The sequence below is a fragment of the Protopterus annectens genome, chromosome 1.part1, assembly GCF_019279795.1.
Source record: "Protopterus annectens isolate FY-2018-M chromosome 1.part1, PAN1.0, whole genome shotgun sequence".
Taxonomy (NCBI): domain Eukaryota; kingdom Metazoa; phylum Chordata; order Ceratodontiformes; family Protopteridae; genus Protopterus; species Protopterus annectens.
The window spans coordinates 843972139-843999104 of record NC_056726.1 but is presented as its reverse complement, the minus strand read 5'-3'; the positions used below and the strand labels follow the sequence as shown (position 1 = coordinate 843999104).

At 43.3% G+C, this 26966-nt stretch overlaps 1 protein-coding gene across 6 annotated transcripts in view; it reads right to left on the bottom strand.

The window, feature by feature from the left end:
• The window catches only part of LOC122807733 (long-chain-fatty-acid--CoA ligase ACSBG2-like), a 1512114-nt gene that overhangs the window by 217923 nt on the left and 1267225 nt on the right, over positions 1–26966 (bottom strand). For all 6 annotated transcript variants that reach the window (XM_044078719.1, XM_044078754.1, XM_044078736.1 and 3 more), the window contains one exon: positions 9649–9882. In XM_044078719.1, the coding sequence (XP_043934654.1) occupies positions 9649–9882 (234 nt within the window). The remainder of the gene's footprint in view (positions 1–9648; positions 9883–26966) is intronic.

Below are 26966 nucleotides of genomic sequence, written 5' to 3'. Positions count from 1 at the left end.
CTGTCCCTCCAGCATGTCCTATTTATTTCAGTGCTGAGGTTCAAGTCTCTCGAGCGCGTAGCTCGATGGGATTTGGATTTTCTGAGGTGCAGCATGTCCATTAATTCCGAGTTGGACATGGCTTTATACATCAGGCACAGATCGCCTCTGAGCAGGCGGTATGCCACTGAGTAGAGCTGGAGTTTCTTTAACCGGGCAGCATATAGCATCTGTTTGAGCACTTTGATCCTCTTGGTGAGGTACTTTTGGGGTCTTTCCAGTTGCTGCAGGTGTCTGGTAAGGTACATCCCAAAAGGGGCATTGTACTCAATTATGAGCCTGATGAGGGATGAGTAAAGAGGCACGATGACCTCCCCTGATCTAGATGTGAATCCCTTCATGATTAGGTGGGCTATATAAAATGTTTTTCTAACCACTTTGGCCACGTGGTTGTCAAATGAGAGATTGCTATCAACTTGGGTCCCCAGGTCCCTAATGACTTCTTCTGTACTTAATGGATTACCACCTATGTGGTAATTTGTGGGCACTTTGTTTTTGCCAAAGGGGATGACTATACACTTTTTGGCGTTTAGCTTGAGGCCATGGCTCTGGCACCAGTTGTCTGTTTCTATGAGGCCCGTTTGGAGGATGCTTGTGTCGGCTGGAGAGTTGATTATGGCACCCAGTTTACAGTCATCTGCAAACTTGGTCAGCCACAGTCCTTCCGTGTTGGCCTGTACCGCCGAGAAATATATACCGAACAAGAGAGGTCCCAGGACTGAGCCTTGTGGGACTCCAGCAATTCTAACCATGTGGGTTCTGTCCTTGAGGCAGTTTGCAACCCATCTAGTGACATAGGGGTTTATATTTAAGCTGGTGAGCTTATCTATAATGCCCGAGTGGGGTATTGTATCGAAGGCTTTTGCGAGGTCCAGGTAGGCTGTGTGGACCACCTTCCCCTCGTCAATGGCCTTGGTGACGGTTTCAAAGAAATCGACCAGGTTTAAGAGGCAGGATCTGCCCTTAACAAAGCCAAACTGGGTAGGATCCAGTGTCTGTAGGTCCCCAATATCTTTATTTATGAGGTCCATGATGATCCTTTCCATAGCTTTGCAGACCAAGCTAGTCAGGCTTATGGGGCGATAGTTTCCAGGATCCATTGAGGCACCACCTTTGTGGAGAGGGACCACTGTTGCTGTACGCCATTCTTTGGGTACATATCCTGTAGTAAGGCTAAGATTGAACAGTAGTTTTATGTTTGGGTTTAGCTCTTCTTGGAGTTCATGTAGGACGCAGCCCGGGACACCATCTGGTCCCATTGATGTTGTGTTTTTTGCTTTGGAGAGGGCGGCTCTTACCTGAGCATCTGAGATGTCATGGGGGCAGCACTCTGTTGGGATAGAAATTTGCCCTTTTGGTGGGGGGGGGAGTTTGCACTGAACCTGTCAGCTAGGATGTTGGCAATGTCTGTGGGCTCAGTGTATTTTTTGTCATTTTGGACTAATTCTGAGCATATCTGGGAATTCCCACCCAGGTTCCTAACATAGCTAAAGAAAGCCTTGTGATTATCCTTAGTGTCCTGTGCAATTTTTCTCTCGAAGCTGGCCTTAGACGATTTTATGAGTGCCCGTAGTTTTTTGCTAATACTGATGAGTGATGCCTTCCCTTTTTGGTATTTTGCTCTATCATGTAGTAGCTTCCTCCTTCTATTGTATAGTTTGTTTATGGCTGGGGTCCACCAGACAGGACGTCTGCCTTTGGAGGATTGGGTCTTGGTTTTATTTGGGATTGCATGATCCATGCATTCCTGAAGGTGTTCATAGAATGCGTTTATAAAGGATTCTGCGGTCTGAGCCGTATTTTCCACAGGCCTCGGTTTTGAGGCATGTGAAATTTGCTTTAGAGAAGCTTTTCACTGTGGTTTTCTGGGCAGGGGGTGGGGTCGGGATGTGAATATCCAGTGAGATTAGTTTATGGTCTGATCTTACCAGTGAGGGATACACTTCTAGTCTGGAGCATAGTGTCCCCATGTTGGTGATGATCAGGTCCAGTATGTTTTCCTCTCTTGTGGGAGTGGTAACAAGTTGTTCCATAGCATTTGAGTTTATAAATTCTAGGAACCTTTGGGCTAGGGTGTTGGAGCTAGAGTAATGCTCCCAGTCTATGTTTGGGTAGTTGAAGTCGCCCAATATAATGGTGTTTGGAGAGACCTTCATATTTTCCAGTATTCTGAGGAAGGCCGAGTGGGGTTCCTGTGTTTGGGAGGGTGGTCTGTAGCAGGCTATAAACTGGAAGGCAGTTTTACCCACAGTTAGTTGCACATGGATAGTCTCTGATGCTTCGTGCTGTGCCACCAACCTGGAGGTGTGGGTATCTTTGACGAATATTGATACTTCCCCTCCTTTTGTGGTTCGTTCCAAGTTTTGGGGCCGAAAAGCATGGTATGAGGTATAACCTGGTAGTGCTGGGGTGCTCTCGGGAGCCTTGAACCAGGTTTTTGTTACTGCACATATATCGATGTTCTCCATGCTAAGGAGAGTTTCAAGTGCATGCATCTTGAGGTTTAGACTTCTGCCGTTGAGTAGCATTACTCTTAGTTTCTTATCCCTTGTGATACCTATGGAGGTGGGTTTGTCTTTTGAGCCTTGCCTAAAAAAGGCACTATGGGGGTAGCAAGAGCCTTTGCCATTATCCGAAAGCCCAGGGGTGACAGGTGCAAGCCGTCCCTAGCGAAGCATCGTGGCTTGTCAAGCATGTCATCCCAGGCTGACAGGCATTGGATCCCCTTTGAATGACACCAACACTTAAGCCAATTGTTGAAATTGATCATCTTGTCTTCATATTGTGGCATCATTCTTGGTGAAGGTAAGATGCTACTCAAGGTCAGGGTCATACCGGCCTGGGCTACATGCTCAGAGAGCTCCTCTATGTCTCTTTTCATGTAGTCCAGGGAGGTACGTCTCAGGTCATTCACACCAGCATGGACAATGACTGAGTCATATTTGTACTTGCCTTGGAGTGACCTGAGTGCTAGTGTTATGTGGCGGATCCTAGCGCCCGACAGGCAGCTCACCATGACCTTCTCCTTGTTCAGCCTGGTGAGTGGGACGTCAGCGTGCCTAACGATAGAGTAACCTATTGCAAGTGTATCAGGTGTGTTGTTTAGCCTTAAGGGCTGTGACTGTTTGGCACACTGGCTTTGTGAGCTATGTGTTGCACGTGTTTTGTTTTGGGGTAGCGGTTGCTTGGGTGTCTGCTTTGGAGGTCTCTGCTGCTTAGACAGTGATGAGTAGAGGGGAACAATGACCTCTTTTTTCCTGGATGAGAAACCTTTTCTGATGAGGTGTGCCACGTAGAAGGATTTCCTGACTACTGTGGCGATGTGATTATCAAAGGAGAGACTACTGTCCACCTGTGTCCCAAGGTCTCTTATCGCACTTTCGGTGTTAAGTTTACTACCACTTATGTGGTAGTTCATGGGTACAGAGTTTTTACCAAAGGGAATGACAATGCACTTTTTGGCATTGAGCTTGAGGCCATGGTTTTGACACCAGGCATCTGTCTCAGTAAGGCCCTTTTGTAGGATGTCCACATCATTAGGAGTTTTGATTATGGCTCCTAGTTTGCAGTTATCTGCAAACTTCGTTAGACAAAGACCTTCTGTGTTAGCATGTACTTCAGAGAAGTAGATACCAAACAGGAGAGGACCCAGGACTGGACCCTTGTGGTACTCCACTTGTCACTGGTCTGAAGTCGGATTTGGAGTCTGCTACTTTCACAGTGTGGGTTCTGTCAGTGAGTCAGTTGGCAACCCATCTTGTGACATAGGGATTTATACCTAGTTTAGTGAGTTTATCTAGAATTCCAGAGTGGGGGATGGTGTCGAAAGCCTTGGCGAGATCTAGACAGGTTGTGTGAACCACCTTACCCTCGTCTACGGCTTTGGTGACTGCTTCAAAGAAGTCTATCAGGTTTAGGAGACATGATCTGCCTTTTACAAACCTGAATTGGGTGGGGTCCAGAGTTTAGAGATTACCAATGTCTTTGTTTATAAGTTCCATGATGATACTTTCCATGGCCTTGCAGACCAGGCTCATCAGGCTAATGGGGCGGTAGTTCCTGGGGTCCATGGTGGATCCCCCTTTGTGGAGTGGGATAACAGTCACTGTGCACCATTCAGTGGGCACAAAGCCTGAGGTGACGCTATGATTGAACATGGTACTTAGGTGGGATGCCATTTGGTTCTGTAGTCCGTGTAGAACGCAGCCTGGGATGTTGTCAGGTCCCATGGATGCTGTGTCCTTGGCTTTGGAGAGTGTGTTTTTTACCTGTGCAGCCATGATTACAGGAACTTTGCAATCTTTCAATATAGAGATGGGCCCTTTAGGGGGTGAGAGGGGGAGTAAAGTTAGCACTGAATCTATCTGCCAGGATGTTGGCAATATCAGTTGGTTCTGTATATTTAGTGCCATTGTGCTGTAACTCAGAGAAGATCTGAGTGTTGCCATTGAGATTCTTGACATAGCTATAGAATTCTTTGTGGTTGTCTTTAGAATCAGTGGTGATTTTGTTTTCGTAACTAGCTTTGGAGGATTTTATGAGGGATCTCAGCTTCTTACTGAAGCTGACCAGGGAGTTCCTCCAATCATGGGATTTTACTCTTTTTTACAACAGTTTCTTTCTTCTGTTATAGTTTGTTTACGGCAGGGGACCGCCAGATTGGCTTCATTTTTTTGGAGGATAGCATCTTGGTTCTGTTAGGGATAGCACGATCTATGCACTCATGCAAGTGCTTATAAAGTGCAATTGTGTAGGATTCAGCAGTTGTACCTCTATTGTCCGTCTGCATGGGTGTCATGAAGTTTGCCACTTCTGTCTTAAGAAGCGTGAATTTGGCTTTGGAGAAATTTTTTATGGTAGTTTCCCTAATGGGGGTGAGGGCAGGATGTGGATGTCTAGAGTGATTAGCTTGTGGGTCGGATCTGATTAATGAGGAATTGACCTTTGATGTGGAACACCGGTCACCCATGTTGGTAATGACCAGGTCTAGGATATTGCTGCCCCTGGTGGGGATGTGGATAAGTTGATCCAAGGTGTTGGAATTTATGAATTCCAAAAAACATTGAGCAAAAGAGTTGGTACATGAGTAGTTTTCCCAGTTAATGGTGTGGTAGTTGAAATAGCCCATTATTAGGGTGTTGGGTTGTACTCTAATATTTTACAGTGTATCAAGAAATGAGGAGTAGGAATCCTGGGGCATGGTGGGGGATCTGTAGCAAGCTACAATTTGGATTGCGGTCTTGCTCAGAATTAGTTTCACTTGGATAATCTCAGATGCATTATGCTGAGCAACTAGCCAGGAGGTGTGGATATCCTTAATGAATATGGACACGCCTCCACCTTTAGTGTTTCAGTCCATGTTAGGTGGCCGAAAGGTGTGGTATGAATTATAGCCTAGTAATGCAGGGGTGCTCTCTGGAGCCTTGAACCAGGTCTCTGACACTGCACAGATGTCGATGTTCTCCATTTTAAGGAGTGCCTCGAGTGAGTGCATTTTGAGGTTTAGACTTCTAGCATTAAGTAGCATTACCCTCAGATTTTGTTTGCTTGCACCTGTTATGGTGGTGAATTTGTCATTTGAACCTTGCCTAAAAAAGGCACTATAGGGGTGGCAAGAGTCTTAGCCAGTATCCGGAATCCCAAGTGCGACAGGTGCAGGCCATCTCTGGCAAAACATCGTGGTCTGTCGATCATGTCATCCCAGGCAGACAGACACTGGATCCCCTTAGAATGACACCAGAAGCTTAGCCAATTGTTGACGTCACTTTGTCCTTGTACTGCGGTATCATTCTGGGCGATGGCATGATGCTACTCAGGGCTAGGGTCATACCTGTCCGGGCTCTAAGATTGGAGAGCTCTTCCATGTCTCTTTTCATGTAGTCCAGGGAGGTAGGTCTCAGGTCGTTCACACCAATATGGACAATGACAGAGTCATATTTGTAAATGTTGTAGAGTGACCTGAGTGCGTGGGTTATGTGATGAATCCTGGCACCTGACAGGCAGCTGACAGTAACCTTCTCCTTGTTTAGCCTGGTGAGAGGGACATCAGTGTGCCTGACTATATAGTCACCTATTACTAGTGTGTTGAGTACATTGTTTTGCCTTATGGGCTGTGGTTGATTGGCACACTGAGTCTGTGGGCTATGTGTCATTTGGGTTGTGTTGGGGGGTGGAGGTTGCTTGCATTTCTGCTTTGGAGGTCTCTGTTGCTTGAGCAAATTATTATTGAGAGCCTCTTTCTGAGCTTTAACAATCTCTACAAGGGCTTTGTTGCATACTTTTGGATGTAGTATTTCAGTCAAGGTCTTCCTTCAGGGCTACCATATTCCATAGGATTTTATCATGAAGGATGGTCTAAGACACACAGTACCAGATCTCTTCAAACAAGCTTTGTTTTACAACAGTTTTGAAATCAAAGTACATTACAGGAAAAACAATGCATACAAACAACAAATTTCATAGTGGCCATTACAAAAGTGTCATATTCCAGACAAAAACAAATCCACATATGCTTCTACTCTTGCAAACCAATAGGAATTTCTGACATATACAATTGGTATATTTGTTTATTCTACTTAATATCTAGTGGATATAAATTTGGCAACACGTGTATGGTTAAAATATGAAGATTGAATAAAAATAGGATACATAGCTAAAAACAATAAGGACACAATAAGTTTACACCCAAAAGTATGATAGTTAAATACTTACCACAATGATTGGCTCTGATTATTCATGTCCGTCCACTTGAAGGATAGGACTGAATGCTGCCAGTTGCCAAAATGGCATATAAAATTACTTTACACAGGTCAAGCTCCTCCCCTGTCTCCCACAATGCATAACATTTCCATGCTCACCTCAAATCAAATTTGCCAATCTAACTTAGTAACACACTACTACAGAGGAAAAGTAAAGCCATCAGAAAAAAAAGGATACTGCAGACAGGCTTTTGATGGTCAGTGTCAGTAAGGCCTCTAAACAGCAAAAGAAGTGACAATTTTGGGAGAAATAGTGGGATGGTTTGTTGAAGATAGATAGATATGGGTAATGGAGATCTAACATTATAAGTACATACCTATGGCATTTTAGAGTATCCAGTCAATCCACAAAGTATGGGACAGTTTCTTCATCTAACAACTTGGCTGCCATCATGACAGAATACCATGGAATATGGTGGCCCAAATTACCTCATTCCAGCTCTTGTTAACTGGCTTGGTCCCTATGCATTAAACATTCCCATAGCTATTCTGTGGCACAGAGAAAGAAAGCAACCACCCTGACTCAGCCCTCTTGGAACTGACATGATGTGAGAGAGGAACTACAAGGCCAAAGGCTTTTCATCTCCCTCAAAAGGGACAGTGAAGAGGGCATGCTTTGCACCAATTAATGTTAAGGATTTAGGTGGAGAACAGCTGCTGAATGACACCAGCCATCAGCTGGTAATGGGTGGGCAGTGTGGTGACCGAGCAGTTCCTCACCACGGAGAGACAGGTGGCTCCATCACTGCATCCATTACACACTCACTTGATTACATCATCCAGCATGCAGGGAGTTAAGATGTAAAAACCCATTAGCTTTGGAAGTAATAAGTTTGAGGACAGTATGGATAACATTGTAGCCTTCTTGCCCTACTGGTATACACCACCAGAATGTGTATGCTTGCACTCTAGGTTTGGATAGTACAGCATGTAATAAGGCCTCCATGCTATTTTTCCTTCATTTCCCTAACAGACCTTGCCATGAGCTACCTGCCACTTCTAGAAAGCACAGGAAGCGATTCCCCTGGTCCCCACTGGAGAAAATACACTTTCCAATGTGCTCCCCTAGCACCAACCCCCCCTCCTCAGAAAAAGTGAGGTCATACCCCTTTCACTCCTCTGTCTCTCTCTCCCTGCCTGGCTCCTCCAGTGCTAAGGCTGCTAATTGAACTGCAGACAGCTGGGATGCAGTAAGAGCTCTGCCCCTCTGTGCCACAGGACCAGGCTATCATCATGTAAGAATTTGGTTCAGTGTTAAATCTTTGTAAGTGTTAACTGCCATCAGCTTGGAAAATGAGATTTGAAACTTATGAGGTAGAGATTAGCTTTATAATATTCATAGAGGTAAACACCAACCATTTTCAGTTTATAAAATAATTTTCCAAGTCATTTTTATAACTCCCAATTTCACTACTATAAAACTATTATGTACCCAATAAAGGGGAGGGTGTATATCACTACCAGGTATTCCTGCTGACCTGCACGGTATGGCAAATATTTAGTTTTAAAAACATACACATGAAAATTTAAGATGTTGAAAGTACCACAAAACCATATTGGCACATTTTGCAGGTAAGGCTACAGGAAGTAAAATTATTTTTACTAACAGTGTATTACTGATTCTTTATAAATGCTTCTGTTTTACTTAATGTGTTTTCCCCTCTGATTTTACCTTTTCAAGTTGATATGTAACACACTGTTATACACACATCTCTGAAATGTCCAAAAATTTTTAGGGACATCCCTAATTTTGGTTTAACATATTGCTCTATCCTTAAAAACTGGAACTTTTGGGGAGAAAAGGTGGTAGACTTCAGTCAGTAAATACTGATAAACATTACAACTGTAAACTTATCTTACTCCAGAAAATATATGTTAATTCACATTCCCTTTTTCTGTCAACTTTCTAAGTTAACAGCGCCAGTATTTAAGTATCATCCCAAATTTGGGAGACTTTCTCCCTTAATTTTTTTGTCATGTTTTTGTTTTGCCTCAATTCAGGAGGTAAAAGGTTGAAAGCTATCATACTTTTTAACACCAAGGCACTTTACTAAATTATCACTTAAGACACAGGCACTTGTACATCAATACAAAAGAAAGCAAACCATATTAATGTTTGTCATATGCATGCACCATACATTACAAATAAATTTTCTTTTTTTTTTAATTGCTCAATATCTTCTTTCCCTTAAACCTCACTTATCCTCGATAAAACAAACAACTCTCTGCAAGAGAACATAAATCAACAAAGTAAGAGCCCCCATTTAAGAAAACATTTCCAGCATCTTAAGTTACAACCAATTCTTTACTACCATATGAGAATCATTAATATTATACTTTCATGGCTACATTTTCATAACATGGTCTGGCAGAAAAAGTAAGTAAATACATAGAAAAATAAATAGATAGCTGTTTACCCTAATGTATACTCAGAAATATCTGGTATACTGTACTTCTTCAACCAAGAGAGTCTCAGGATCATTCACATTATGGCACAATCATTATTATGGGGCATGGAAAACAAAGTTTTTTAATGCATTAAATGGACAGACAGACAATATACAAGACTAAATAAGCCAATACAACTATGACATTTTGAAAAAAATAGGTAAAGTTATTTAACAACTAAAATTACAAGCAATAATTTAATTTAGTTTAGAGATCATTTCTTTTAATGTTCTGGTAATTATTTCATCATTAACTGCATATTTCATTGTCCAATCATTTTTACTTCAAAGTTATAAGACACTTTCTCCAAACAAATGTCTAACTCTATATAGACAGAGGAAGAAACAGAAAATCAAAAATGGCAAACAGCTTACAAAATGTGAAACTAATATAAGTAACACACCTCATTATCTTGAATGCATGTGGAAGGGAGATGGTGTGAGGCCCCGTATTCTCGCTCATGCCATACAGCTCAAGAACAGGGATGTAGAGACTCATGAAGAACTCTAATGTGTCCTTTGTGATAGGAGCTGCTCCAGTGTAGCACTTGGTGCATCGCTCTAGTCCAAGAGCCGTACGGACCTTCTTGAACACCAGATTATTTGCCAGTGTGAAGCCCCAGGGAACAGAGTTAGTGCTGAAATAAAATAAGAGCAACATCAACACTAGACTACATACATTCATTTCTACATACACAGTTCTGTCTCTACTGGGCACTATCAAATCCTGTATTATAAAGTCACATCTCCCAAGCACTACTGCAAGGGACATCATTAAGGACTTCTTCCTCAGCCAAAATGCGGTCCCTTCTTAAACAGGGGTCTCAGATTTTTCCTTCTGCACAAACAAAAAAAAAAAGTTATGTACCTACAATAACATTCCATGTTAGTTGTCTTCATCTCGCCTTCTTTCTTGCTGTTTGGGATCGGAGCCAATCCTCAGCTCCGACTCAGCCATTTTCAATAGCTTGAGAGCTGTTTACTGGCTCAAGGCTAGCCCTTATTCCCATGATGCCTAGCGACAGCTACCCAGATCTCTTTTGAAATAGCTAATCCCAGACATAATATGAGAGAAACCAGTTATCAAAAAAATGGTTGTTCCATGCATCCTAATATCTAGCATAGGTTAGGAAGACCTAGCCAGAAGACAACAATAAAAGAATACTCAGCTAATGAAAAAAGGACTCCTCTCGATCCACTAGGACGGGGGGGATGGAGGGAGGGACGCAAGAAAGAAGGCGAGATGAAGACAACTAACATGGAACGTTATGGTAGGTACATAACTTCTTAATGTTAAGTTGTCTATCTCGCCTTTATTCTTGTTGCTTGGGACAGCGTCCCTAGCACCTAACATCCTGGGTGACTCAGTGGAACAGACTCTTCAGAACAGTGGAACTAAAGTCAGCTCTGCTCCGGGAGACCATATCCACCTTGTAATGAGAAATAAAAGTATGAGGGTTTGCCCACGTGGCAGCAACACAGATGGAATCCATGGGCAACCTAGACTGAAAAGCTACGGAGGTGGCTAATGCCCTAGTAGAATGACCTTTCGGTTTAGTTGGTAACTCTTTATTCCGTAACTGGTTAATAAATGTAATAGTGTGGGACAACCATCTGGATAAGGTCACCTTGGAAACTGGGAGACCTTGTTTGTTTAAGGCATAAGAAAGGAATAATTGGTCTGACTTTCTTACTACTTTAGTTCTATGTAGGTAAAAATGCGATCGTCTGTGAATGTCCAATTGGTGAAGCTTGTACTCTGCCTTGTTGCTATGATTGGGGAAGAACACAGGGAGATCTATAGATTGATTTAAATTATTTTCTGAGCAGACTTTAGGAAGAAACGAAGGATTAGTCCTCAGAGAAACTCTGTCCTTGTGAAACACCAGGTAAGGAGGATGAACACATAGTGCTTGAAGTTCAGAGACATGCCTAGCTGAAGTGATAGCAACCAAAAAGAATATCTTCCAAGACAGAAACTTGAAGCAGCAGGATGATGCCGGTTCAAAAGGAGGCAGAATTAATGAAGTTAGGACTAAATTAAGGTCCCAAGGAGGAGGGGGATATCTCACTGGAGGTCTAAGAAGAGATGTTCTTCTCAAAAAAGCTTTGCAGAGCTTATGAGACATGATGTTAGAATTTGGCAAACCGATATGAAAATTAGAAATGGCCAATTGTACCCTAATCGTAGCAGAAGCGGCCCTGGAGTATAAAAGTTGTGCTAGAAATTCAAGAATTTTGTGGACTGGGGCTGAGAAGGGATCCACATTCTTAGACTCTGCCCAATAAGAAAAACATTTCCATTTGCTAGCATAAGTTTTTCTCGTTGTAGACTTATGTGAGGAAACGATAATCTCACGGACTGCTGGGAAGCCTGGCTGAGGTTGGAAGTGGAGCAACCAAGCTGTGAGCTGGAGAGTTTGGAGGGATTGATGCAACCCACCTGATTGATGAATCAGGAGATCTGGAATTGGGTCCAGAGTCCAAGGCTGATCGAGAAGGTAGGGGTGCAGGAACGGGAACCATATCTGTCGAGGCCAGTAGGGGGCAATGAGGATCATTTTGCAAACCAATGACTTTGCTTTCTGTAAGAGTTTCGGTATCAGGGGAAACAGAGGAAAGGCATAAAGAAGTCCCTGAGGCCAATCGTGGACTAGAGCATCTCTGGGTATGTGACCTGGAAGTGGAAGAAGGGAAAAGTATTTGCTGTTGAAAGGGGTGGCAAAAAGATCGCAGCAAGGCTGTCCCCATTTGCGGAAGATGAGATCCGCAACTTCCTGATTCAGAGACCACTCGTGAGGCATGAGGATAGCTCTGCTGAGCCTGTCCGCTATGACGTTGGATCTCCCAGGGACGTGCGTCGCAATCAGAAAATGTTGGGAGAAAATCGCCCACTGCCACAGTCCGAGTGCTTCTCGACACACGGGGTAGGATCTGGTTCCACCCTGCTTGTTGATGTACCACACCAATGACATGTTGTCTGTTTGAATTGCAATGGTCCTGGAAGGAAGAGAGTCTTGAAGGGCTTGCAACACTAGGAGCACGGCTCTCATTTCTAGAACATTTATGTGCAGATGGTAGTCGTGAGGTTGCCAAGTGCCTTGGACTGTCCTGCCCAGATAATGCCCCCCCTATCAGGGAGCCGTCTGTAGTCACTGTGGCTACTGGAGGGGGCTGTATGAAAGGTCTGCCCTGAGTCACTAGTGGGGAGACAATCCACCAAGAAAGGTGCCTTTTGCATGCCTCCATAATCAGGATCATGTGAGACATGGGTAGCTCCTGGAAAGACCACTGCATGAAAAGAAGCCACTGAAGAATTCTCATGTGGAAACACGCTAATGGAAGTAGAAGAATGGCAGCTGCCATGGAGCCCAGAGTTTGAAGGACATATCTGACTTGGATCCTTTTGCTCTGCATTAGGATTTGCACTTGCTGACGAATTGTGGACACTCTTTCCAGTGGTAACCTTGCGAACATTTCCCTTGTGTTTAATTCTGCTCCTATGTAAGTGATAGACTGACAGGGCAACAAGGCAGATTTTTCGAAATTTATTGTAATACCTAGCTGTGTGCAAGATGTGACTGTATAATCCCGCGCTTGTAAGAGTTGATGCCTGGTGATAGCAGTGAGGAGCCAGTCGTCTAGATATGGAAACACCTGGAATCCTTGACGTCTCAGGTGAGCCGTGACCACTGCCATACAATTAGTGAACACCCTGGGGGCTGTGGTGAGACCAAAGGGCAGAGCTCTGAACTGGTAATGACTGGCCCCCACCCCGATAGCGAGGAAATCTCCTGGAGCGTCTGTCCATCTTGATATGGTAGTACGCATCCTGAAGATCTATCGAGTACATCCAATTGTCCTGACCCAGAAAGGGTAGAATGGACTGTAGCGTGACCATTCGAAACGTTGTTCTTTGAACATATTTGTTTAGTCTGCCGAGATCCAGAATCGGTCTCCAGTCCCCTGTCTTTTTTGGTACCAAAAAGAATCTTGCGTAAGTTCTGGATCCGTGCTGGTCTGCGGGGACTTCCTGAATGGCTCTTTTTTCTAACAGTTTTGAAACTTCTATTACTGCTCGCTCCTTCAGATTGGGTGGAACATCTGGAAGGGCCTTTTTTGACTGTAAGGGGGATTTTGTAACCTCTGGATATAATGGATAGTACCCATCTTTCTCTTGTTAAATTTTGCCAGGCTTTTGGGTACAGCAAAAGTCGTCCCCCGACTGCCTCCAGAGGTGAGCAGCCGGGCAACCCTTCAGGAATGCTGGAAGGGTTTGCCAGAGAAGGATTCTCTGTTGCCCTGGTACAGTGGACCCCCTCTGCCACGAGGGCGGCGTCTATTATTATTGTTTCCCCCTCTGCCTCTGGGGGAAAAAATCACCAAGTGTGTCAGGCAAGGCTCCCTGAGATTTGCGGAACCACATCTTCCCACTCTTCTGACCCTTGGGGTAAGGTCTAGAGGGAGTGGAAAAATGGACTCCCATGGCAGAGAGAGTCATGCCTTCTTGCTCACACCTAGTCAACATGTCTTTCACCTGTGGCCCAAAGAGAAAGGAGCGATCAAAGAGGGTATTGGTGAAGGACGCTCAAAAGGGTTCCGCAAAGTGACACAGCCCCATCCAAGCATGCCTCCCGAGGGCCATACCCGTGCCAGCGGCTCTACTTGCTCCATCGGCTGCATAGGAAACGAGCCTCATGGAGGAGTCAACTACAGAATTAAGAGTCGCTAGCTGGAAGCTACTTTGGCTTGTACTCCCTCAGCTGTAGGATCTTGAAGGGTATCTCCAAGCTCTTTAAGAAGATCCCTTTGAAGGTGAGTAAAATGACATAGATAGTTCAGGGACCTCATGGAGAAGGTCGCTGAAGCAAACATTCGCTTTCTGTACCTGTCCATCGTCCTAGACTCCGTGTTAGGAGGATGAATAGATGAAGAGGTTTCTGCTAACTCTTTCTTGGTGGCTGCTGCTACCACCATGGCACCAACGGGCACACCTGTAGAAAGGAATTGCTTATCCTGGGGGGCTGTAATAAATTTATTAGGTCTCCTCGGAGTTGGTTCCACTGTGTCCGGAGCTGACCAAGCCTTTCGAGCCACTACAGACACAAGTGGGTCGAAAGGAGGAGAAAACCAGGAGGTGGAAGGTCGGGAACCAAAAGTGTCCAGGAATACAGACTCATCCTCGGTAGGGGCTAGAGGAGTCCAGTTCTCCCACTGCCTAAGCATTTCAAGGATGTCTGAAAAGGAAACATCTTCAAAGGGGGATCTCGGGGATCCTTCCAATTAATCTAAGTCTGTATCAGAAGTGACAGACTCAGGGGAGTCAATGTGCTTCCTCTTGCACTTCTTCTTCCGAGGGGGCTCCTCTGATTGATCAGGGCAGGCCTCGGAAGAAGAGGAAACACTCAATGGGGTGTCCTGGGGCATCGGTTCCCTACGCTTGGGGTCTGGGGGAAGAGCAGAGGTTGGCACAGACACTACAGGGGACGGAGCCGATGGAGCTGGTAGTAGAGCTGTCTCGGGGGACAGCACACTCCGCATGACCTCAATGGCGTCCCTGCCTCAAGGCAGAGAAAGCTCTGGTTCTGAAGAAATAGGAATCTTTCTCCGCGCCGAAGGGGACCGCTCTGAGGCCGATGTTGGAGCCGAGCTCACCTGCGCAGATGCTCCGAGAGGGAGAATGGGGTCGGACAAGGGTCCGATGCCACTCGCCCCCTCAGAGCCAATGAGGGAGCCCTGGCATCCAGATTCCTCGATCGAAGGAGCTATCGAGGTAATCGGAGCTGAAGTTGGAGCCGAAGGAGAGATGGTGATCGGAGCCAACGGTTCCACTACTCGAACCCCAACGAACTCCGGCTCCGAACTCAATGGAGTTGGAGGAGGAACAGAAAAAGAGGTGGATGGAGCCGATGCCTGTTAAGGAGGGCTAGACAATAATTTTGCTAGTGCCTATGATTTTAAGCAACCTACTTACTACTCTCTCCACATCATGATCCGACAGCCTAGAGGATCGACAGGAGTGTGAAGAATGGTGGCTACGTTCACTTTGCAATAATGGAGACCGAAGAGCCGAATGAACTAACTCTAATGAAGGGGACCTCAGCCTCTTATGGCTCCGAGACAGCTCCGAAACATCCGATGGCGCCGATGGAGAGATTGTTTTTGTCAGTGCCAGCCGTAACAGACATACTCGGTAAATCCTGCACAGGAGTTGGCTCCGAAGGTGGATCCGATGGTTTAGTGGATTTTGGGGATATCACTAGCTGGGAACTCTTTGCCGGTGAATCCTGAGGTTTTAACAGATCCCTAAGGATCAATATGTTCTTATGCTCCTGCAGGACTCTTGGACTAAAGGCATAGCAAACAGAACAAGAGTCCTGCAGGTGAACAGCGCCCAAACAATAAATGCAGCTAGTGTGCCCATCTGTCAGAGACATTTTCTGACAGCATGAGTCACACTTTTTAAAGCCAGATACTTTAGTTTCCTTAGACATGACCCAAATACAAAAAAACTAAGTACCACAAGGGAGAAACAGACAAAGTACTACTCTAAACAAGTACACCTATAAATATATACAACCTCTTTTTTTTTTTTTTTTTTTTTTTTTAACGATAGCAAAAAAGGAAAGGAGAGCCTCTAAGTTAAACGGCTATCCTAGGGAGAGGGGGAGGGGGGGGAGAACTCTCTAACTTAAATGAGTTCTAAATAAAAGGGAAACTAAGAAGAACGAAGTACTCAACAACACGTACAGAATAAAGCTAAGAAAAGTAAAATATCTATTAGTTTAAAGGGTCTAAGAGAATATTTTTACACAAAAAATTGAAAATATACAAGCCTGAGCCAGAAAACTACACACCTCGCAGCTGAAGCAGCAAATGAGATCTGGGTAGCTGTCGCTAGGCATCATGGGATAAGGGGTAGCCTCGAGCCAGTAAACAGCTCTCGAGCTATTGAAGATGGCCGAGTCGGAGCCGAGGATCGGCTCTGATCCCAAACAGCAAGAATGAAGGCGAGATAGACAACTTAACATCAATTGTTCTTTTCAAACATCAAAAATGGCATTTATAACTTTCATTCCATCATCCCAAACCAATCAGATAGTACATTAGGAAATCCCTTATCACCCCTATAATCCACAGATCTCTGGTCCTTTGTAAGCAGATTTGCAAATTTCGTCACCTGTAACAGAATTTGTTATCACTCCATTACTGATCTATTCATTGAAGCAGACATTTAACCTTGAGCTTTACCAACCAGCAGAACCCTTTGCGTTGATCACTGCATTTATTAATCCAAGCAACCACCCAAGGTAATTACAAAACATACTAACTTCACATAAAGAGGGGTGGCAACTTTATGGCTCTCATGTACAGTCCCTCAACAATGATATTTTGATAATGGAAGGACTGGCAAATGTTTTACACACACTCTGTTTGGCCAGGTTCTCTCTGGTTGGGTCCTATATATATTTGCTGTGGGGCTGGCTTGCTCTTTTTTTTTTAAACATATTCAATGCCCACCCCTAAAGTACTACACATCGGGCAAAATTCTTACAAGCCAAGTGTGTCACAGCACACCTAGGCTCTGCACTTAAGGTGTACTGATGAGCTCAAATAAGGAAAAAGAAAAGAAAAAAATGTCTTGAGCTAGTGGCTCATTGGCCTGGGTGCACTGTCAAACACATGTGCATCATTGTGCATTCAAAAGGCATTGTGCCAAAAGTCTCATGATCTGATACTTGGTTCAATTTTCATCTACTCTGCAGTTTTGGGAGACTTGCTTTTGATCAATTAGCTTAGATTCATTTTGTATCAAGACAATATTACAGAAGCCAAACCATACTGGAAATACGCAGCATTTATGTTTTGCATAGTAACATGATTACAGCAAATTCTGAAAAGCATTTTTAATAATAAAAAAGAGGAGGGTGGCTTCTAAATGTCAAGCTATCATCCTAGGAAACAGCACAGCCTGTAGTTCAAATCTGTTGAAATGGGTTAATAGCTAATGAAATTCTTGAACTCAAATGCATTTTTTCATGATGCAAGACAATTGAATGAATAGCATTTCCCCCCAAAAAAGTAATAAGGGTTTATGGAAAATAAAATAAAAGCTCCATTCACTAAATAATATGAAATAATAAATACAAAAAATGCAACATTATTAAAATATAATCCCTGGTAATGCAACTGTTTACATATCATCTAGGAAAATATCATCCCAAGTTAATTTCTGACACATTTTGGGATTCAATTAGGCATCCAAATATGTCTTCTGTAAATATGCAAAAAGAGTTCTTGTAAAGGTACCACATAGCTCTGCGAGTTACTTGCTACAATAATAAGTCTTCAAAAGATGCTCTTATAGCAGGGGGACATATGGGACTTTCTTCTTACAGTCATTGGAATGTTTTATTTTCCATATAGCCAACATGAGGTAAAGTGCTTTTCAATGCTACTGGTTCTTTGGCTGATACATATCAATAAACCACTATACAAAGCTAATACTGCCTTACACCAGCTTTAATTTTTTCCAGTATGAAAATAACAGCAGTTACTCTCAATAAAATAAACTGAGCAATAACTGTATACCATATTCTGATTAGGCAGGAGACAAAGACAACATGGGACAGTGTGAGGGAAGGGTTATCTTTACTTTTATGAAAGTGTCTCTCAGGCATTCCCTACTATACTGAGAACTTCACAGTAATAGTTTACTACAAAGAACTATCTCAATAGCATAACACAAGTCAGAATACCAATCTGTGCTTCATCTTTAACAAGAAAACAGGTGGTGGATAGCTGCTCTCTGCTGGACTGACTTTCCAAACCCAGCTCTACTCCTGGGTTGGGCATCAAACTTGTAGATTTTACTGAAATTCTGAGCTATTTATGTTGCAATTGCACAAATGTTGCAGCAGGCATGTGGTTAAAGGTGGCAAGAGAGGTGGCAACTGATCTAGTTTTGTGACTTTTGATGAATCACCAGTCTTGACATATTCACCGTTAAGCAATACAATGGACTAGCCATTTGGAAAAAAAAAACTGTTGCTTTTTTAGAGGCTGTTCTTGTTTGCCCTTTACAGAGAAGACAAACAGATCATATTGCCTGAAAATTTCTCCTACGACTGCAGCATCCAAATTGGCTGTGTATCCAGCAACATGTTCTCCTGCTGGAGAAAAAAAGCAACCTGAAAGCTGAGCAGGCTATTTTAAGATAAGAGCTTAAGTAACTTTAATCCTAAATAAAGCATTAATTAAAAGTGCAACTGTCCAAATGAAATACCATACAAGGAAATTTTCACATTCAGTCTAACTATGAGATCCTTCTAGGTAATGTGATAATCACAAGAAATTTTCAGGAAAGCAACCCTAAATCTACTAAGGTAGTAGAATCAAATGAATAATAGTTTTTTTAAGTTAAAATTCTAGAATGGAGAAAGGAGGGGTTCAAATGTTAAGGAAACTGTCTATCAGCCTGGTTGAGCCATTCAGAATGTAAACTCTGGGATCAATCAATAAATTAAGGAACCCATCCAAGTATTAAGTGATCTTTTAAAACCATCCATTGTGTCACTCTGTCTTGCATTCAATAACAATTTATTTCACAAAAATACAAAGTATGAAACAAATTTAGTTATTTGGGAAGTTCAACATTTGTCTAGTTTGAGAGTGACCTGACCACCCTGAGTAGTTAGTTTAGTTTGAAGAGGATTTAGATTCATTAGTACCCATACAGCAGGTCTTATACATGGTACCTTTTTCAAAAATGTGCTTACAGACATCTAAAAAGGTACAAGCTGAAATAACATAAATAAATATTTACAGATCAGTAAGTCAATCCCATGTGAAATAGAGAAAATAATAAATATCACAATACAATAGTTTTGAAACTGGGCAATACTTTTGTGTACGCTAACACTGTCTCCAAGTAAAAATCTTTTTGCATTAAGCCATATAAGACATTCATGCATAATCTGTAGAACCTGATGGGAAAAAGAGGAAATAAGAGGGAAGCAAGAAGTAATCTAAGCATGCACATTCAATTACCCCATGCTGGAAATGCACCACATTGCCTTGTCACAGTATCTAAAGAATACAGAAAGCTGCAGCAGAGAATGGGTTACTTTTCCTATAGGAATGGAAAAGTACAGTTTTGTACCTACCATAAATGTAGATGTTAGAAGATCCACATTGCTGCAGTCCTTACATATGGATAGTCCGCTGTCCTCGGTCGGCCCGAATACCAAAGTATTAGGGTGACGTCGGTCATGGGCGCTCAGATCTGACATCAGAGCGTCAGGGTATAAAAGCGCATGACGGACATCATATCCTCAGTCTTTTCTTGCCCCAGATGTCAGAAGGCCCTAAAAAGAAAGGCCACAGCCCAAAAACAGGATACCTCCCAAAAACATGCCCAACAACAACCATCACCCAAACCATATAACCATGCCAAACTACAAAGGGGAAGGAGGGAGGGTAAATTGGACTGCAGCAATGTGGATCTTCGAACATCTACATTTATGGTAGGTACAAAACTGTACTATGTTCTTCATCTCACATTGCTGCAGTCCTTACATATGGGTAGAATCCCAAAGCAGAGGTAAAGGGAGGATGGCAAAATCATAAAGCATTAGGGGCTGCCAAAATGCCCTGTAATATTGCAGTGGCAAATCCAGCCCTAGACTTAGAATAAAGAGGAAGGTGGTAATGCTTGGAAAAAGTATGTACTGAACTCCAAGTGGCTGCTTCCAAAATATCTTTTGTAGCTACCCCCCTTAGAAAGGCAGTAGAAGTGGCAGTAGCTCTAGAGGAATGAGGTCTGATTCCAGCCGGAATCTCCTTACCATGATGGGAATAACAGAAAGAAATACAAAACCCAATCCATTTAGAAATAGTTTGTTTTGAAACAGGTTTTCCCTGAGAACCCAAAGCAAAAGAAACAAACAACTGCTGAGACTGCCTGAACCCCTTGGTTCTGCTCAAATAATAACGTAACTGCCTGTGAATATCCAAAGTATGCAAAATCTTCTCCCCTTTATTTTGTGGGTTTGCATAAAAAGTAGGCAAATGTATAGTTTGGTTCAAGGCCACACTAGAAACCACTTTAGTCTTAAAGGAAGGATTAGTACGCAAAGATACCCTATCCTTATGAAAAATCAGGAAAGGTTCCACTGCCATAAGGGCCTGTAATTCAGAAACCCTTCTTGCAGAGGTAATGGCCAACAAAAAAGCAGTCTTCCATGATAAATACTTTAACTCGGCAGTAGCTGCAGGCTCAAAAGGTTGTAGAGTAAGCTTTTCCAACACAAAATTGAGATCCCAAGCAGGAGTAGGAGCTCTACGTGGGGGTCTTATGTTCTTTGCCCCTCTAAGAAATTGCTTAAACAAAGGATGGGAAAATAAAGGAGGGTCACAGTCATAGTGAGCAGAAATGGCTGCAGCATGAACCTTTATCGAGGAGAAAGACAAACCCTTGTCCAATAACTCAGTAAGATATTGAAGAGAAACACTTAAATCAGGCTTGGAAACATCAAAGTCCTTCGCTTTGCTCCAAAGAAAAAATCTCCTCAATTTATCAGCGTAAACTTTCCTTGTACTAGGCCTTCTGGCCTCCAAAATAACATTCAAAACTTGTTGTGGAAGCTGAGACCCTCCAGGGTCTAAAACAGAATATGCCAGACTGTGAGATGCAGAGACTGAATCTTGACATTGAGGAAGTGATTGCCCTCCTGAGACAAAAGATGCGGAATCAAAGGCAGAGGCCATGGAGGCTCCCGTACCAAACTCCTCAGTAGTGGGTACCAGTGCTGTCGAGGCCAATCCGGCGCTATCAGAATCATGGATGGCTTGTCTATTCTGGCCTTCAGGAGTACCTTGGGAATGAGAGGCAGAGGTGGAAAGGCATAGACATGAAGATTGCTCCAACTGAATGATAGAACATCCACCTTCCAAGCTGTGGGATGAAACATTTTTGTGCAAAACTTTGGCAACTGGTAATTTAGTGGAGAAGCGAACAGATCTATGTCTGGAGTCCCCATAACACTGTCAACTTTTGAAACACATGAGGATCCAGTTTCCACTCGTGAGGATCCACAATTTGTCTGCTCAACACATCTGCTAAGGAGTTCTGTGCTCCTGGTAGAAACCTTGCCTGAAGATTGAGGTGTAAACTGAGAGCAGTCTCCCACAAAATCATCGCTTGCCTGCAAAGAGGGTGCAATGGGTTCCCCTTGCTTGTTGATGTACCACATGACAGTAGTGTTGTCTGTTTGAATCAACACCTGTCCTGGGTGAAGTAAATCCTTGAAAGCCATCAATGCAAATTGGACTGCTAACATCTCCTTCAAGTTGATATGCAAATGTTGAAGTCTGACAGGCCACGTGTCTTGCACCCATTTTCCATTGAGGTGTGCTCCCCAAGCCTTGTCCGAGGCATCTGTCGTTAGAATCTGACTCGCCTCTGGTCGGGTCACAGAGAGTCCCTTGTTTAGGTGACATTCCTGAGCCCACCACAAAAATTCTTTCTGAATGCAAGGTATTATCTGAATGACAGTGTCTAGATCTTGGCAGTGTTGTGTCCATACATTTTCGAGATACCATTGAAGCTTCCTCATATGCAGTTTGGCATTGGGAAGCACCAGAATACAAGATGCCATGAACCCCAAGGCTTGAAGGACTGTCCTTGCAGTCAGCCTGGACTGTAGAGACATTTGATGGAAATAAAGAGAAAGGCTTCTTTGTTTGTCCGGGGTCAAAAAGGCCATCTGGGAAGCTGTATTCAGTCTCACACCCAGAAAGCACATGTCCTGAGAGGGTACTAGACTGGACTTTATTTCGTTCACAGAATACCCTAGGCATCTTAACACTACCATCACATACTGTAGATGATGCAGAAGTTCGTCTTTGTGTTGTGCAATAATCAGGCAATCGTCCAAATAAGGATAAATCTGTATTCCTCTTAACCTGAAAAAGGCTATCACTGGAGCCAGAACCTTTGTGAACACTCTGGGCGCAGTAGATAAGCCAAAGGGCAATGCAGAGAACTGATAATGTAAATTTCTAGCCCGAAAATGCAGGTACCTCCTGCAACTGGGTCTGATAGGAACATGAAGATAAGCCTCTTTGAGATCCAGAGTTACCATCCAGTGATCTTTTCCCAACAGAGGTAATAGCTGTTGTAACGTCAGCATTTTGAACTTTGGAATGTCCAGATAAGTGTTGAGGATAGATAAATGCAAAATTGGTCTCCACGTGTTCCCTTTCTTTGGTACTAGAAACAGGCGAGAATAAAATCCTAGTCCCACTTCTGACAGAGGAACTGGCTGTATAGCTCCTATTTGAAGAAGTAAAGAAATCTGCTTGTGAGCCTCTATCCTTTGCCGAGGAGGAACGTCTGGCATGCCTTTGAAAGGAGGCAATGTATGGAAATAGAACTTGTAGCCTCGGTTTATAATATCCAATACCCATTTGTCCTGGGTGACTAAAAGCCAGTTTTGCTTGAAGAGTGCTAACTTTCCTCCCAAAGGAGCTGCCAGGGAAGAAGAATCTGGCAGCTGAAAATGCAGGTCATTGGGCCTGTTTACGAAAGGACTGGCCCCTGCCCTCACCTGCAGATTGTGCAGGCGAACTCCAAGTTCTAGGCCTGAATGTACTGTGAGCTCTGCCCCTGCCACGTCTAGATCTACCCCTAGACTGAGAATCAGAAGAAGGGTAGGTCCACCCCTTAGTAGGCCAATTTCTACTAAACTTTGGAGGTTGCACCTGCAAAAAATCTTTAACAGTCTGCATAGCCTTAGCCTTGTCTTCCATTTTCTTCAAAACCGACTCCACAGGGGGACCAAACAAAACTTCAGACTGTAAAGGGGCATCCAGAATTCTAGTTTTAACATGCTCAGACAAATTCTGATCCTTAAGCCAGGCGTGCCTACGAAGAACTGAACCAGTGGCAGCCACCCTAGAAGAGGCCTGTACAGCATCAAAACCACACTGCAAAGAATGCTTACCCACCTGTTCAGAGACATGTACTAAATCCTGCAATTCTTTACACTCTATGCCCTCTGCCAAAGCATCCACTTTAGATTTTAGCTGAGAAAGGAGGAAATTCTGATACTTCAGCATATGAAACTGGCAATTTAAAGCCCTCATTGCTAAAGTAGAAGAGGTATACACCTTCTTACCCCATCTATCCAAAGCTCTAGCTTCCTTATCTAGAGGAACCGGATTCTTTACAACAGAAGCTCTAACACCCTTAGGCCCCTGACTAATAGTTTCTGGGTCCGCCCTAGGACTCTTATACAGATATTTATGAGCCTCAGGCACCCTGTAATACCTGTCCGGTTTAACTGGCGCAGGAGGCAAAGAATCTGGATTAAGGGAAGCCTCCGAGAAAACATCTTGAACAACATCCAAAACAGGAGGTATAGCCAAGGGTCTATGCTGTGGTAAAGACAAGAATTCCCTAAGCCTCTTCCGTGAATCAGAGAAATCCTGTCCTTCCCACTTAAAATGCTCCCTCATGGAATGCAGAGTTTCTGAAAAAGAAAAATCCTCTGGAGGAGAAGCAGAAGGAGTGGAGTCCTCTGCATCAGAATCCGAATAAGGGGGAAAATCTTGAATATCTTCAGCAGAAGAGTTTGAGTCATCTGAGGCCTGATCCAAACTTTCCAACTCTGGCTCCACCCTGGGCCTCTTATCAGGAGGGGGCATAGAACCTCTAATTAAAGTAATCAAATCTTCTGCCATTTTGAGCATGTGCTTTTTAGGCACAGACCCTGAAGTACCTGGAGGGACACCAGAGGTAGGCAAAACAGACCTGCCCTTAGAAGAAGCCTTAGAAATAGTAGCAGAAGGCCTAACCACCTTAGGCATAGAAGGGAGAACAGTAACCTGAGAGGCCCCTTCAGCTTGACCTGAGTCCTGTGAGGCCACATCCTGCAAAATCAAAGTTTCCCCCTGAGACTCAACAGAAACTTCAGCCGGATCCACCTGCTCCACTGTAGCTTCTGCAGGACCGGCGTCCGAAACGGACGAATCAACCTGTCTAGGTTTCAAGGATTTGTCTTTGCGCTTCTTCGTGGAAGCGGGCGTCGGAGGATCCGACGGCATATTATAATTACACCGTTTACCAAAGACTAACCTAGCACAATCTAACCTTCTTTTTATAGTGCGCTTATTAAACCTAGCACAAAACCGACACCCGACTACGTCGTGGTCCCGTCCCAAACAAGGAATGCAAAGAGAGTGATAATCCCTATGCGGTATCTGTTTCCCACAAGAAATACAATTATTCACTTTTTCTGACATCCGGAATTAACTGAGGCAAGAAAAAACAAAAATATTCCCCAACGGGGTACTTAGCCCAACTTGGTATCGGTCTGAAACTCAGAATACGAAAATTTCAGAACGCCGAACGGCACTTGCAACGCTGCTTCTGCATCGGACCATGCGGCAAAAAAGACTGAGGATATGACGTCGGTCATGCGCTTTTATACCCTGATGCTCTGATGTCAGATCTGAGCGCCCATGACCGACATCACCCTAATACTTTGGTATTCGGGCCGACCGAGGACAGCGGACTACCCATATGTAAGGACTGCAGCAATGTGAGATGAAGAACATCTAGGTTGTTTTGGCCACCTAGAAGTCTCTAGGATTAGGTGAATATAACTGAGTTTTGCCCTAAGAAGTTCCTTTCTAAAAGAAAAATAGGGATGTTGTTGCTCCAAGGGAGTTTAGAGTATCTGTGATCCAACCTTGGGTACTAAGCACTATTCTGAAAAGCAAATAATATGTGGATTTGTGAAATCCTCCATGTTTCTATTACATGGAGAAACAGTTCTCTTTTTAGTTTTTACAAGTAAGTTATAAATGGATCATTAACAGCAGGACTCCACAACAGTGAGTGGAGTCCAGACCCTAGACTATATCCCAGATGACTTTGGTTTAATTAGTGGCTCAAGCACTGGAGAAGTTGACCAGGGAAGGAGAGAAGTAAATTTCAGTAGTAAAACACGTAGCTGACACATATTTGGTTTTGAAGGATGTGGGTTCTATTCCCACAGCAGACAGATCAACTGATGACACAGCGTGCAGTATAAGTGGGTGCTGCACTTCTGAGTGTGTCATCCTGCAAATGAGATGTTAAACCAAGGCCCTGTCTGACTGAGTTGGAGGTAGCTCAGCTAGATGTAAAACATCCCATGGCACCTATCAAAAAGAGTAGTGGAAGTTCCCCAATGATCTTTCCAAAATTTCCCTAGTAGTATAAATACCACCTCAGATCTCCACTGGAAAAAGGTGACTAGCCTATCAGAACTAACCCAGTCAACAAAGGGTAAATAAATAAAAAGTGGTCAATATCAGCTCTTAAACCCTTATGTAGTGAGTTAGGACCTGTCATGGGGTACCATCAGGGGAAAGCCCAGTACTGTGCTCCGCTCCACAGTAGATTAAGAATGCAAGTCTTGGGAAAAATAGAATTCACTGCAGGTTTAGTTATCTTACATTTATGGAAGCTCAGTTTAGCCAAACATTGTAGTACTCCTGCTGGCTACAATGGGAAGAGCATTTAGGAATATCAGAAAAAAACTATTAACCTCACAAAGGATTATAGCTGCTCTCCCTGGATTTTTCCTCTCCCTTCTGGCGTCTTCTAATGCTAAAAGTGGGGCGGATCATCTATGCCAACTAAAGATGCCTTTTGTTGGTCATGGTAAGGACAGGGCAAAAAAACCCACAAATCCTTGATCAGGCAAGTCTGGCAGTTATATGCTAAACTGTTTCAAATAGTCCACTCACATATATTAATTGTTTTTCTGCACAAAATACAAGGCAAATGGTCTACCTTGCTTGTTGATGAACCACATCACTGTTGTGTCATCCATCATAAACTGAACTAGGCCTGGCATAAGATCCTGAATGCTTGTAACATGGTTCTTGGCATAAGAAATCTGGACAAAGCCTAAAATAATGAGGGGATGCAGGCCCAAATGTAGGGGCAGGTTTTAAATATTGCTCTTACAAACGTAGAAAGTTACTACAATAACAGGATTTGTGTTAGCATGTTTTTTCTGAAGGATATAAAGTCTGAAACATTATGTCATTATTTAGTGACTTCAATCCTCAGTGATTTACCAGAAGACCCCAAATTTTATGAGGAACAGACTTAAAAATGGGACAAAAATCTAGACAGTCTGCAAAAATCTGGGAAGTTGAGAGATATAGTTAAGGTCAGTACTTTCATTGCCTTCATATTGACTCAGATGTTTCTGCTTTGAGTTCAAACCCCTTGCATACATAAGGATTAAAGATAGGTTCCTCAAAAACAGCCTTAATTGCCCAAAGTAATGCTTTGTACTGTGAAGTAAAATGAATGGGAGGAACTGAGCTAGCATGATCTTTACAAAAAACACAAGTTCTACTGTTACTGTGAGAAGTACTGGGACAATTTGTTGTAGTATCCCTGTAGCTTAGTTTTCTTCTAAAATATTTCAGTAGCCATTGTGTTTCCTTCATATGAAGCTTAGCATTTGACACTGTTAAGACATAGGGCCACATGAACTGCAGGGTCCTAAGGAACTATCTTGCACCGCTTCTTTTTCTGCCCCTAAACAACTGACATTACCTTCTAAATGCTTGTGATGGAGGAAGACTACAAAGAATCCAAGTTCCCACCGACAGAAATGGTTCCTTTGAGATGAGACCAGCTCCGTCTTGAATA